The 14896-nt window shown below is 45.0% G+C and overlaps 2 protein-coding genes and 1 long non-coding RNA gene across 3 annotated transcripts; 1 reads left to right on the top strand and 2 right to left on the bottom strand.

Moving 5' to 3' along the window:
• Positions 1–3828: 3828 nt before the first annotated feature.
• Positions 3829–4289, bottom strand: LOC119649799. The gene is made up of 2 exons (XR_005249190.1): positions 4126–4289; positions 3829–4061 (listed from the first exon to the last, which is right to left on the bottom strand). It is a non-coding gene; the product is annotated as an uncharacterized LOC119649799 (long non-coding RNA).
• Positions 4290–4589: 300 nt separating this feature from the next.
• LOC119648837 (pre-rRNA 2'-O-ribose RNA methyltransferase FTSJ3) lies at positions 4590–12737 on the bottom strand. The gene is made up of 4 exons (XM_038050712.1): positions 12542–12737; positions 11209–12475; positions 5305–5798; positions 4590–5232 (listed from the first exon to the last, which is right to left on the bottom strand). The coding sequence occupies exons 1-4, from the start codon at positions 12606–12608 to the stop codon at positions 4646–4648; spliced, it is 2415 nt and encodes an 804-aa protein (XP_037906640.1). The 5' UTR covers positions 12609–12737; the 3' UTR covers positions 4590–4645.
• A 261-nt stretch (positions 12738–12998) lies between these two features.
• LOC119648838 (DNA-directed RNA polymerases I, II, and III subunit RPABC3) lies at positions 12999–13743 on the top strand. Its single transcript, XM_038050714.1, has one exon. The coding sequence runs from the start codon at positions 13236–13238 to the stop codon at positions 13686–13688; it is 453 nt and encodes a 150-aa protein (XP_037906642.1). The 5' UTR covers positions 12999–13235; the 3' UTR covers positions 13689–13743.
• Positions 13744–14896: the final 1153 nt, after the last annotated feature.

Below are 14896 nucleotides of genomic sequence, written 5' to 3' on the forward strand. Positions count from 1 at the left end.
CATCTCCTGTATAACTTCTTCTTAATGACTTTTCAGTAGTCCGCAGTCACATCGGATGAATTCTCCCTCCTTCTCTGGTAGAGACAGTGCGCCCCATTCAGTAGAAAATTCAAAGGAGTTACTCCCGCGATGATACACACCCCCTCAACCGATACTGCCCTATATGTGTTGTACACCCTCAGCGCATTATGAAAAACTCACCCTTCTCCAATTTACCAGTTTGTCTAGTGCTCCCACCCAGACAGCCGCATGTACAAGGATGGATTTCACCGACCCTCCAATAAGCAGCTAGCGACTATATTTTGGCCAATGTTAACCACCATTCTTGTTAAAGATGAACCAACCTTTTCCGTCTTTTCTCACGCATAGTCCAAGTATACCTTACAACTTAACTTGGCATTGATCACTGCCTGTTTATCACACAACATCTTCCTGATAATGTTTGGTAGACAGATAGGTCAGAACTAATGTCTGCCTGTTCCACCGGGCGTGAAACACTTCTTCTGCCATGCAGTTGATCTTAGCAACCAACTTGAAACCTTTGTTTGGAACCAGTCCAATCCTGGAAAATTATTATCCAGAATTTGTTTACAGATCTCTTGTATTTCCTTCCCTGTAACCCCGGGATTCGAGAAGACGTCTTGTTCAACCATTTTCTGAGGTGTTGTGGGAAAAGAATTGCAATTATTTTGAACAAGAATCGCAGGCATTTCTCTCGAGGTAACTTTATCCATGAATCTTGTTCACTACATCACATACACTACAAATCGCGGTATTTTTTCTCCAGTTCCCAATGTTTTTACTTCTCTCTCGTCCTTTGCCAAATCTCCTCGCAGACACGTTGACCTCAGATTTCTTGATTCCACCAGCAATTTGATTTACTACTGTGGTAGAAGCGCCGTCGCGGCATTGACGCGTTCTAGTTACCTGGTGACATAACTGAGTCACTTTTTTCAAGCGCCGTTCCTTGTTGTTGAATGTTTGCTTATCGAAAGCTCCAGTGGACCAGCCGTTATTCTGTTTTTCATCTCTGTCGCGCATTCAACTGTGCAAATCACCTGGTGGACACTGTGGGTGTAGTGTACCCACCTGATCATATACTTCGCCAACAAGGTGCTGAGGTAAATCAGGTTGACGATGGAGCCTAACCTTCTGCCTCGGAAGATGGGCAGGTATTCAACGTTGGGCATGGACTTTGGACACTGGAGGGAAAAGTTCATGAAAGTACAAATCTACAATCGTGGAGAGTTTGAACTTGATATTCGAAAACTCAGGAAATGAACCAGACGACTTCTGGACCGTACTTGCAAAAGTAATAAGAATGAAGACTGGTTAAATCTCAGGAACTCACAGTGTGAATATAAGAGGCTCGTTAGGTGTTCGAAACGAGACTCCTTTAGAGCGTACCGTGAGGAACTGGAAGGTGAAAGAGAGACTTCAAGGCTTTGCAGAGTCCTTGAAAGGAATGAGTCGGCCAAACTAGACGCTCTTAAAAAACCCAACGGTACTTTCACGAACTCCAGACTGGCAACAGTACAGACCCTCCTGGGATCTATGAAAAGATTAGAACTGCTATACTGTCCTTTGAACATTTCAAAGCACCTGAAATTGATGGTATCTATCCAGTAATGCTAAAGGAGGGTATGAAGCACTTAGAGCAAATTATAATATTTTTCGAAGATGTCTTGCTCTGGGCTACGTGCCTTCCTCTTGGCAAAACGTTAAGATAGTCTTTATACCGAAACCTGGGAAAGATGACTATTATGATCCAAAGAACTTCAGACTGATCAGCTTGACTTCATTCTTGCTGAAAAGTTTGGAGACACTTGTTGAGCGTCATATTCGTGGGAACGCACTTAGGTCGCACCCACTTAATGAAAACCAGCGTGGAAAGTGGAATATCTGGGAGTCACTTTAGATAAAAAACTTCTTTGGAGCAAACAAGTAGAGATAAAGATGAAACGAGCTCGCACAACTTGTGAACTGTGCAGACGGACCTTTGCCTCGACATGGGAGCTCAGGCCAGATGTGTGATATGGATATACGTTGCTATCATTAGGCAAATGTTCGTTTATGCATCCGTAGTGTGACGGGTTAAAGTGAAATAAGAGTTTTCACTGTAAACTAGTCACACTGCAAAGAACTGTGAGTCTTGGTATCACCAGTGTCATGAGCACGACATTCGGCGCTGCTCTGAATGCAATACTCAATTTGCAGCCCTTGGACTCTCATTGCAGTGCTTTGACGCACTGCAATGAGAGCAGCTCATAGACTAATTCGATTAGATCTATGGGGAAACAACGGATGTGGGGGGCATAGAGCATTGGAAGGGTTACTGGGAGTACTGAAACCAGATCTTACAATGCCTTCCAATTCTCGTCTCCCCGTATTTCTGTTTGGCAGAATATATGAAGTTACCCTAAAGCGTAGAAAGAACTGGGAAGTACCAGAGGAATGCGTGGTGGGATATACGGAAGTATTCTACACCGATCGAAAACAGAACAGGGTTCTGGAGCCGGAGTCTACTTCTCGAATAAAAACGAGAAGTGGGCTTTACCTTTGGGACAATATGCAACGGTTTTTCAAGCTGAAGTTTATGCTATCCTAAGGGCGGCAAACTGGTTGATTGACGAGCGGCGCATCGCAATCTGCAGTGATACCCAAGGAGCATTAAGGGCGTTGAGTAGTCGTTCAGGAATGCAGAAACCGTTAGAACTCTAGCTCCATGTTCAATACGGTGGAACTACTCTGGATATCTGGTCACTGTGGCGTAGAGGGAAAAGAAATCTCGGATGCTTTAGCGAAAGAGGGGTCAATCTCCCCCATGCCGAAACATTGGCTATGGCTCTTCAAAAACTAGGAACAAGCTTCCCACAATAACAGGTGGCAGAGCCTAAATGCTGCTAGACACACCAAACTTTTCCTGTCTGAACCGAATATGCGTACCGTAAAATTTATCCTCTCGAAAAGCAGGAGGACTTGCAGGTGTATTGTGAACATTCTGACAGGCCATAATTCACTAGCTAAGCATATGTTCAGAATAAGAATTATTCAACATGATACCTACCCCACCTGTAATGAGGAAGCGTAATCCATGCCCCACCCATGGACGCATCAGATCTTTGGTGCCGATGTTCTTCAGTTGCGACGAATAGCATCACATCTACTAATGGAAATCCTGCGATACGCTAACGAATCCGGAATATTCCGTTAGATGACTGTAGCGGGTACAATGGGCCAACACGGCCGTAGCTTCTCCCCCACCACACACACAAAGCACCGGTATTGGGTTTTCATAGCCCTACGACGTAAAAAACTTCCCCTCTCGTTAGGTTAGGTTTAAATTCAGGGTAGCCTTCCCATAACCAATTTTTATCCATGGGTGGGCAATTGTTCCACCCTCTCCGACCTGCGCATGATGATGTGTACATGTGCACATCCACAGCACATGCCCCAAGCGTGGCCTTATCCGCACAAAAGGACGCGCCTGATGGGAGATTTAGTAACTTCACACTGGGGAGTTGAAGTGGGTATTAAAACTTATTCTTATATATGCTTTCCTCGGATAAAAATGAAGGATTGACTGGGGAAGAATCAACAAGCAAATACCCAACAGCGTTCAATGCCTTTCTCAAAGATTAGACCTGGAAAGTACAATTTAAATTCTAAAACATCATAAGCATTTCTGGTTATATATAAGGTTTGTTTAAACCAAGTGACCCAATGCCGATTGGGTTGCTTACTTTGGTTTCTAGGGCGTGGTCGAATAGCACAACTTTTCACAAGAAGAATGCACAACGATTCCAGTACAGAATGAAAAGTTCGGTGGAATTTCTGCTAGTCTTTATTATGAGATTGTGACACTATAAAGTTACCATGCTCAAATTGCAATTGTTGTTATAAACAATATCTCGCGCATTCTTGTCTCGTCCTAAAGTGGTTCGGATACACTCCACAACCTCCATACACGAACATTTCACATTTTTTCGAAGTCTCATTGTAGAAAAAATGCCGGAACGCTGCAAGGCATACTCCTGAATTCGGTTTCCCATGACAATTGCCTGCAGAGGAAACTTATCGTGAAAAAAAACGTAAATATAAATTAGAGAAAATCCTTTCACTAACGTTGCCAAGTATTTCCACTCCGTTTTGCTTCACACACACTATAAATTGCAACATACACTGCACACAAGCAGCAAATAGTTAGGATCGTGAATTTTGGGACCATGACACCAGCGATCCATACAGACTGAGAGACGGGGAACGAATTGATTTATGGAATCAGAATTTTGCAATATTTATCGACTTTCGCAATCATATTGTGCATTGCATGGTTGCATCTAAAGGGCATGTTCATGTTTTTATTATGCAACATATGGTTTGTAAGTTATAACAAGCATTTAAGCAGGTAACTCGGAACCAATAGCACCAGATACCTAGAAATATTTAAATATTAAACCGATGATTGGACCTACTTGCAATCTCTACAGGTGTTGGAAGTATTTACTGGATTTGGCTAAACTTCTGTGTCTCGTCTGTTATTTTGCTGCGAACACTTGGGCTATTACGAGCGCAATAAAACAATTAAGTTCTTAGAACTATATTTATTAAAAAAAAAAAACAAATAACTGTACAAGATATTAAACTATTTTCTTCCCTTTCCCTTTCCTTTCTTCTTACTCTTGCGATCGCGGGACTTTTGTGCCCGTTTCTCCTTCTTCATACGTGGATCGACCACCTTGAAATGACCTTTAACACCTGGCGGTCGTCGCACACGTTTAGATGCCAAATGTTTCTTAGCAACAACATACGATATTTCCTTCTTCTTATCACCTTCAGCCTTCTTATACAATTTCCGTAATTGACGTGCTTTTTCATGAGCAGAGTTATCAGCATTTTCCAAAATCTGTTCTGCTTGTTTCTTAGCTTTCTTGATACGCTTGACGACACGCCGCTTCTTGCGGGCCTTGGCTTCCATGACCTTCTTGATTGGCCGGACATTGAGTTCACGTACTTTCTTTTCGTATTCCTCGGAGAGTTCGGCGGGTACTGGAACAGGTTTACGCATGTGTTGCTCTTCATCTTGAACGAACCAGACAGGAAGGTTGGTATCGTCAAATGTGTATCGATTCCATGCCATATCGATAAGATCACGCTTGGTTTTGCGGCCTTTGACCATCATTGCGCCGAGCGCTAGTTCTTCTTCAGTCAAACGGATTTTTTTAACAGGTGCTGGACAAGAAAATAAGATATTTTAGAACATTTGCTTACTATGAACATCCTACGCAAAATATAAACCCTCACCTTCAGTTTCATCTTCGGATTCATCCCCTGAGCTCGATTCATCGCTGGATGACTCAGATCCATCTTTATCATGTCGTGCGCGCCTCTTTGCTTTCTTGCCAATTGGGACAGAGGGCTCGGAATTGCCCTTGCCTTCGCTTAAAATTTTCACACCTTTTGTTTTATATTCATCAGCCAATCGGTCCAAATCAAAGTCTTCATCGTCGTCATTCAAATTTTGAAGCTTCTCCTTCTCAAACCAAAGTTGCGCCCGTTGATTGCGCTTTGTGTCTTTATCGCGGAAATCGCCTGATTTAAGCAATGGATGTTCTGTGGGTTTCTTTTTCTTCTCTTTTTGCTTGCTCTTGCTTTTGTCGCCATCCTCTTCGTCACTTAGGCCTAATCCCTTCTTGCCCAAATCTGCATCTGAATCGGAATCATCGTCAGAGGAGGAGGCGTTGGGATCATCATATTTGCCATCGTCGTCCAAGTGGCTTTTGTCATCCTTGTCGTATCTGTAAGAGAACAATTGGGGATCTAATAAAAAACGGGTGAAAGCAACTGTGAATATGATAATGATATCTTTTTAATGGAAATAGATGCTAATCTGTAATCATCCAATTATTTTTTTTACTGGAAACTCCTTTCAAAGCAACTTCCAAATACGATTCTTTCGTAAATATATCAAAACGTCCCAAAAGTGAATTAGCTAAGATCGATGAAATTGGGAGAGTAGTCCAGAAGTAAGGTATAGTACCTATTTTAGTAGCCTGTGAATCAATATGATATTTGCGTTGCCATCTCTAAGAGTCTCCGCAACATCATTACAGAAGCCGAGTTACTGATGAGCGGAGAAGGTCAAGGACGCCGAGTAATAAAGGCGATGGCCCTGGATGTGTTTTCCTTGAAATTAAAGTAGATCCTAAATAATAAGCGTAGACAGGAATTGGGCAAATTACTCTCGCACAATTAGAGACACACTGAGTTGTATTCTTCATATGCTGGAGTGACGGAGATCCGTATCGACAAGATTCCAAAATAACGTGGAAAAAACACACCCAGATACCAAAGTCCTGTAGATTGCTTGGCAGGTTTCGAGACTTGATTGAAAGCTACAAAAAAGGTCAAGGTGGATCAAGCCGCTCAAGAATTTTGAGGTTGGTCGCTCGTGTTAGTTAAAACATAGAATTATCCATCGTCGAAATGGCTTTTGGATTGAATAGTTGAAATTCACTCAGATCCGGATGGTTTGATGCGAGTGATGTCCATAAATTTGAAGGGACATGAAACCAAACTTCGCGACTTCGCGAAGGATAGGAAGACCGTGACCGCGACAACAACAAAAGTAGATTTGCTCCAAAGGATTGACAATTGCAGATGAAATACACTGCAGGGATTTGAATCAACATCTGATCGAAATTCAAAACGAAATTTTCCATTGAATTCATTTTTTCCGTGTTACCAAATCGCAAGCCAAACGAGGCTTGCTGGAATGACAAGCTCGTTCGGAGTTAAGGACGACATCGAGAACTTATCATTAAATCAGCAGAAGTTAATGCGAACCATAGATAAAAATACACGAATAATGCGGCACGCGACTCAAACGATGAACGCTACTGATGGCAGGATCAACCAGCAGTTGAATCGTTTTAATGATAAGCTGAATGACGCCGTCAACCGTGTAAATAGAATGAATTTTTGATTGACAAGAATTAACAACACTCAAATTAATTCACACTACCTTATGACTTACCAGCGGGCGGTCAAGGCACATACATACATAATCCACGCCCGCCACCGCTGAACCGCAGGCCTTTCCAATCTCATATCGCCCGAGCGGCCCCCAACTAAACGGCGTCTCAGCGCCGAAACGATGAAATTTCGGCCTATATCAGATGCAAAGCCAACTCAACTTTGTCTCCTCTCTCATGTGCGAAGCTGACCAAGGATGGCTCTCCTGATCGAATAATAGCTTCCTTCAAAGTAGCGTATCCCCACGACTTCGATGCTATCGTCCAATCATCCTTTTGGCCACAGGGGACCTTCGTCAAGCCTTATCAGAGGACTAAGCTTCGTGAAAATTTTTGATCCGCCCGCCTGGCTCCCCGAAATTAAATGACGATGACTTTACATTGTTTTATCAAAATGTAAGGGGTCTAGGAGCAAGCTGTCGGATTTTAAACTGTCTGCCTTAGCTTTCCAACATCCCGTCATCTGCATTTCTGAAATTTGGTTGGGTGACAGGATTTTAGATTCCAAGCTCCTCGAAGTTTACTCTGTCTTTCGTTGTGACAGAGACTGTGCTGTGCTTGGTAAGACAATCTTCCTCCACCTACGATTCTGTCACCGTACGAGTGATTCCTCCAAACGTATGTCCCTTTATCATACCGTTTTGTTCCCCTCACTTCCTTTCATCCTCTTTGGCGACTTTAATCTTACTATGCTCTCCTAGCCATCCCTCCTGGGCTTCCCTCCCCCCCTAATAACTGTTTTCAAATTTCGAAAAAAAATCTGAATGCCCCTCATGTCATCTTAAAACTCATTAAACGCGACGTGCAGCGGAGGCGGACGTAATTGCCTACAGATTTGGCTCATGCTGTCAAAATCTTCTTGATCACCCTACCAACACCTAATTTCGTACACTTCGCAGTTGACTCATCGGACAATCAGGGAGATGACGTCCAACGAATCCTCAAACCGCAACAATGGAAAGGAGACGCATCAGCAACTGCCGGCAGATTAACAAGCCACGCAAATAGCACGCTGGCCGCATGCCAAAATTTTTCAAGACCGCACCGCAGCTATGGTTCCAGCAAATCGAGTCGATATTCAATGTCAATAAGGTACGCTCTGATACTAATAAATACGATTTAGTCGTATCGATCCTCGACCCGGAAGTCATCCAGGGGATCACGGATGTACTGCTCACTCCGCCGGCAAACAAGAAGTAAGAAAATCTTAAGGCGGTAATCCTAGAGCGCCTTGCCGATTCAGCGGACCGCAAGCTGCACAAACTCCTCACGGAGCTAGAATTGAGCGATAAAAAGCCATCACAGCTCCTACGACAGATGCGGACGTACGCCGGGAATGCGATCACAGAAGACGCGCTTCGTGTAAAATGACTAAACATGCTTCCGCCGAGTATTCGCAAACTCCTAAAAGTGCTAAAAGCCTCAAACCTTGATTAACAGGCCACGCTCGCGGACAAGCAGAGGTTGGCACATTTTCGACCGCGAAGTTCGCATCAAATACCTCATAGATTCGGGTTCCGTCATATCGCTACTCCCGAAATCTTCGGTCAACCAGAAACAGTTGCTACGACAGCCTCTCACGCTCCGTGCAGCCAACGGCTCACCAATTCACGCCTTCGGGACGCACATTCTGAAGCTCAGCCTGGGGTTCGCCGAATCTACCCTTGGCGCTTTATCATCGCTGATGTCCATTCAGCCATTATTGACGCGTCTTTCCTAGCGCATCCCGGTCTGCTTATAGACGTCAAAGGAAAAAAGCTGGTTGACTCGCTAACTGGCATCACATCGAAGCACAATTTAATAGCCCTGACGACCGTCCATAGTGTTCCTATCGTGTCAAAAGCCGGCACACCGCTTGGCGAATTGGGCCTCCGATATTCGACACTGATGAATGAGTTCAACGACATCTGCTCGCCGCACAGTAGCACCATCTCTTTGTCCGATCTTCCCGTCCAGCATGAAATTCACACCACAGGCCCTCCGCTTTTCGAGCGACCGTACAGGCTCACCGGTGCCGGCCTAGAAGCAGCCAAGTAATAATTTAGACTTCTGCAGGAGCAGAAAGGACCATCTTCTGCGCGATTCGCAAGATGCTACCTGCATGACATATTCATCGCCTTGGACAACCACGAGCACCTCCAGCATCTGTGTCAACTTTTCGAGATACTACGCAAAGCGAGGTTTCGCCTAAACCCGCGCTCTCGGTATGAACCAGATCGAATACCTCGGCTACACCGTTTCCGAACAGGGAATCAAACCCTCGGCCCACAAAGTCCAGGCCGTCGAGAGTTTCCCGAAGCCTGAGACAGACCCCGAGCTTCGGCGTTTCCTCGGTGTGTTTAATTTCTACCGCCGCTGCATTCCCAAAGCGGCGAAAATTACGGCTCCACTCAACGACTTTCGGTCCAGCACTTGAATAGGAGTTTCCTCCGGGCACCTGGAAACCATTAGGTTTGTTTTCCAGGAAGTTATCAGACACCTAGGGGAGATCCAAGACATACGATCGCAAGCTACTCGTCGTTTACGCTCCAATTAAACACTTTTACCTTTTCATCGAAGGCTGCCCTTTCACAGTCTACATGGACTATCACCCTCTCATATACACACAACAACGCTCAGACAAGGCTTCGCCGCGCCAAGCTCGCCAGTTGGACTTCATTTTGCAACACCAAGTTACACCGCGTTTCATCAAGGGGGAGGACAACATCGTCGCTGAGGCTCTTTCGCGCACTTGCGCCGTCGCCATGCCGTCAATAATCAACCCGCAGGAAGTCGTTAGAGTACAGGCATACGGTGAGGAAATGCCTCACTTTTCCAACCCTACGTCCATAGACCTTCAGCCGTTAATCATCGACGGCTACTCCATTCTGTGTGACACGTCAACAGGAAGTATCAGGCCATATCTTCCCGTTACACTTCACAAAATAGCTTTCGACCCACTCCACAACAAAACACATCCGAGTGTCAAGGCGACGGTACGCCTTATGACACAGAGATTCATCTGGAAGGGGATCAAAAAGGACGTCACACGATGGTCACAGGAATGCCAACCCTATCAGCGCGCCAAAGTACATCACCATAATCGATCGGCTCTTGGAGAGTTTGTCGAGCCAGACGCCCGCTTCGACCATCTACACGTAGACCTCATTAAACTTCCATTGGTGTAGGGGTATCAATACTACCTCACTATAATCGATAGATTTTCGAGGTGGCCAATGGCTATCCCAATACCCAACCAACAACTTTGGCTCGCCACGGACGTTTACTTCAGACTAGCGCGCACAATTTGAATCGGAAGTTGCATTGGAGCCACCGTATTTAGGACCACACAAAGTACTGCGTCCAATCAGCGATTGAGTTTTCATCATCGACATCAATGGACAAACAAGATCCTGCTCCACCGACTCATTGAAGCCAGCATATGTGGAGTCCTCCGACCTACCTACGACGGTCAAATTGAAATGCCCATCGCTTCCTAACTCCCCAACCAATCGACAGTCCTCGCGACAACCAACGCCAACGTACCAAGCTACGGTGAAACGCGTTACGTTCTGCTCGCATCCTTCGATCAGCACTGAGCGGGGGGTGATTGTAGAGTCTGAACCGGATGCGACACACGCACCACCGTCGCGGCGCAAGCAACTGCTGAAGCCACGCACTGAACCGGACGTTCGCGGCGCAAGCAACTCGAGCCAAGAAAGCGGCTCACCGGTAATAGGCTATACAAAGTATCACCCGAACAGCCACCTACTAGGCAAAATACCGCCTCCTAGAAACTAGGACAAACTGATGTTTGAAAATTTGATAGAAAATCCCTCAACGATGCAGTGAGGGGCCATTACTCAGCTGCACCATGAAATTACTCTAAAATCAGATGCATCGCCTACAACCTAATCCAAAATTGATTGAACAATCACCGGACGTGCGAGCCCTATCCCGAACTACGAGAAATAGGGTAGCCCAGCTTCAAACGGAGCGTACATCCGTCTCAATTTATATCTGCCCGGATCGAATACAACATCAAAAATCTCTCTCTCTCTCTTCGAACTGTAACTAGAAGATTAAAGTACATTTCGAGTGGCCTAACCACAAAAAACACCGACTTCGGCCTATTTCATTCCGATATGAAAATCCCTCAATTGTTTCAAATAAAAATTACTAGCGAAAAACTTACTTCTTGTACTTCTGCAAAGGACCAAGACCATCTTTACTCTCTTCCACAACAAAGTCTGGTGACACGTCCTGGATATCATCCAACTCCTTCTCCGTCCGAATATTCTTCAACTCAAATATCTCATCGATCTCCTCCCGAGGACCTTCGTCTCCTTTAATCACCATTTTCAGATTCATCTTCTCATTCAGCTTGGCTCGCTCCTTCAATATCTTCTTGCGCTTCCTCTTCAACTCCCGCGCCTCATCATCAGCCAGTTCAGCAATTTGCTTCTCGAGCTCCTCGAACTCCATATTTTCGATGTCATCCTGAGTGAGTTCTTTCTGAGGTTCCGGTTCGACTTCTTCAACCTTTTCTTGGGGCTTTTCAAATAGATCGGCGCGAATATGCTTCCACCAGAGCAATAACCCCTTGATATCTTTTCGACCGAGAACTTTGATGTCTTTGCAGCATTCCAAGATTTCTTGGGTGGTTCTGGGATGATTTCGGACTCCGTCGTGGTCCATTATAAGGCTGGAAATGCCCTGAAGGGCGGACAGTCCATTCGTGCTTTGCATGAACTCCGTAACGGAGAGTTCGGTGCGCTGAGAAAAGTCTTTTTCCGTGTAACCCTCCGCTTTGATGCGTTTTTGCTTCTCGGGATGTAGGAGAGAGGGCTGCGCTTTGCTATCAAGATCCAACTCCTCAAACACATACTTTACATCCAGCAGTTTCGGATCGATTTTATCCGGCGCCAAGTATCCTTGGCAAGCAACGAATATCTCAGCGGATTCTTTACGAGACGCACTAGGCTTCGTGGCGTGCACCTTCTTGAAGAGCTGCTTCAACACCCAGAGAAGCGCATTGTAATCCTTCGAACGGAAAACTTTTGTCACGAACCAGCCGCCCTTTCGCAGGAACTGCGAAGCCAATTTCACCGAGTTGAGGGTGAGGCAATTTTGCTGGTAGGCATCGTAGAGCCAGTTTTTGCCGACATTGGGCGCACCGTCGTGCAGAACAACATCCGCCTTCCATGTCTTCAGCTCCTGATTGAGCATTGTTTTGCACTTATCAGTGGTGATGTCGGCAACTAAGCTAATGCATCCGGGAATTGGTTTGATGGGATATAAATCGATTCCTATGACGATGGAGGAAACAGGCATGTTTTGCTTGGCCACCTGCATCCAGCCACCCGGCGCCGCGCACAAATCGATGCATACTTGACTCTCTTGGAGGAACCCGAACTTTCTGTTGAGCTGGATAAGTTTGAAAGCCGCACGAGACCTGAAACCTAGAAAAAGACGGAACTCAAAGTGAAATCCTGATCCCAACAGAACGTCTTAAACAGCTTCCTTACCGGTTTCCTTGGCTAATTTGTAAAACTTATCCTTCCGGAACTTTCCTAATTTGGCCTTTTTGCCCATTTTGATTCAAATTCACTTCGGTACTTCTGTTTGTCTATTTATTTTCGCCAAAACTTTGAATAAACACACGCGGGACACAGCAATACTACATGTGCGTGGACAACGTTGAGGTTACCGAAATCAGAGAAATGTCAACAAGTGAATTGACATTTCCCTGGTGCAAGGCGAAAAGTGTAGAGATTTTTCAAAGCAGACCTATCGCAGGTTGAAGTCCATGTTACTTAATGAAAAACAGCAATTATCCTTTATTAAATGAAAATCATGTCTGCTACACAATTTGAGAATGTATATTCAATGTATTTTGCCCTAAATAGCATCAAATTGGTTTCTTTTCTTACTCCAATGTCTCCAATGTTATTGTCTTGCATTGAACGTACGAAAGAACCGTCAGCTCTTGTCAATCAGACAGTTCGTTCCCATGTTTTGTGTCAATCGATGGTTAGCGCGTTCGGCCTCAGAAGTGTGTATATCCGCAAGGGCTGCTTCTTTTAAAATAGTTCAAGGTGTAACAATCACCTACATATAAGTCACTGTCAAGTTCCCGTACCTTCAAGCATTTCCGCTCATAAATTGATTCCAATTTCGGTAAAACCGGCTTCCACTCACCAACTTTAACCTCAAACCACAATGTCAGGAGTGTTATTCGAGGATATCTTCAACGTGAAGGACATGGATCCGGAAGGCAAGAAATTCGATCGTGTCAGTCGCCTCCACTGCGAATCAGAGTCCTTCAAAATGGACCTAATTCTGGACATCAATTCGTGGCTGTATCCAATGGAGTTGGGCGACAAATTCCGGCTGGTCCTAGCCACAACCCTGCGCGAAGACGGTTGCCCCGACAGCGGTGAATATGACCCCATGCAGACGGAAGGATCGAGGGCGGATAGTTTCGAGTATGTAATGTACGGGAAAATCTACAGGATAGAGGGTGATGAGGCACACAATGAAGCGTCCAGTCGACTGTCCGCGTACGTGTCCTTCGGCGGATTGTTGATGCGACTGCAAGGGGACGCGAACAACTTGCACGGGTTCGAGGTGGATCAACATATTTACTTGTTGATGAAGAAATTAGCGTTTTAGACTGGATTGGATGTTGTTATTTTATATAAGAATAAAATACACTATTTTTAAGGGATTCTGATTTTTTATTTCTATTTCTGTTGAGGCAGACCAGTTGGGAATTTTGTTCTCGTAGTCCTGGTGTACTTACACTTTTTGCAGGTTCGTAAAATTATGAGAAAAGGGCTAGGAGCAATGATGGTTCTAAAAGGCTTGCCTCAAAGTGTTGACCAACTCAAGTCCGCTTACAGGCGGGGTATTTCGTTGTTTAGGTAGTCAAAGAACGAGGACTAGAGGCGAAGACCCCTGAAGGAAGCTCTACCGAATATACAAAGGGAAGCGAAGTCACGCCATTACTTGCAATAAGGTGAATGGAAAACCTGGAAAACCACTGGCATGCTATGATAGTGTCTGTACGGTGCTGAGTGAGTAGTTTAGGAGATCCAATCCCACATTCTTTCCCGACGATCGCATTCAAGGGATTGAAGAATATTCTCCTTTGCAGTGATGTGAAATCAAGAAGAGCATAGCGAAGCACAAGTTTCGAAGCCTGGCTAAAGAGGGATGACTGTCGATCTGTGCAAATCGTCTGTGGCACCATCCCAATCCATGTCCTGTGTTTATACGAGAATTTTCTACGAGAGGACAATTTTTCTGCTCTTTAGAAAACCGCCGGGAATGCTGTGTTTCTGTAGCCACCTCAGAAGGATAGAAGTAATCGTTCGTAATGGGCCATATCTATTATTCCGGCTTTTGATCCGGCAGTTTGGCTTCCGACGACGTATGTATGTGTAAAAATTTGCCGTGCGCTGTGTTAGCAAACATCGTGACTGACAAAACATCGGGATCACTTCTAAAAAAAGCTGCACTAGCCAAAAAGCTGCGCATAAAATAGAGAGAAATTTGAAAAACTACAGATAGACTACATTGCACGGGCAACCAGTTCGACCACTTCGCTATCAGTAATAGATTTAGGAGTTGTCTCCTTGATGTGCGTAGCAAGAAAAGCGCTAACGTCGGCTTCGAAAAGTATCGTCATCTCATGGTCGCTTGCGTCTCGCGCCCGCCTCCTCGCAGGTTTGGAAAGCTGCGACACGCCAAGTTTAACATCCTCCGCTTGTATGATCCAACTATAACTTGTGGGAGAGCGATTTTGCTCATCGAACGGCAGATATACTAAGTAACCTGCCTGAGAATATCGATGAGCAATGGGCTGCTATCAAAAGTGC

The sequence above is a fragment of the Hermetia illucens genome, chromosome 2 (assembly GCF_905115235.1).
Source record: "Hermetia illucens chromosome 2, iHerIll2.2.curated.20191125, whole genome shotgun sequence".
Classification (NCBI taxonomy): Eukaryota; Metazoa; Arthropoda; class Insecta; order Diptera; family Stratiomyidae; genus Hermetia; species Hermetia illucens.

Excerpts from the sequence above, each read along its gene's own strand:
- LOC119648837 (XM_038050712.1), bottom strand. The coding sequence starts at position 12,608 with ATGGGCAAAAAGGCCAAATTAGGAAAGTTCCGGAAGGATAAGTTTTAC. Across the intron at positions 12,476-12,541 it reads CAAATTAGCCAAGGAAACCG|GTTTCAGGTCTCGTGCGGCT; the intron begins GTAAGGAAGCTG and ends GTCTTTTTCTAG. Across the intron at positions 5,233-5,304 it reads ATCCGAAGATGAAACTGAAG|CACCTGTTAAAAAAATCCGT; the intron begins GTGAGGGTTTAT and ends TTTCTTGTCCAG.
- LOC119648838 (XM_038050714.1), top strand. The coding sequence starts at position 13,236 with ATGTCAGGAGTGTTATTCGAGGATATCTTCAACGTGAAGGACATGGAT.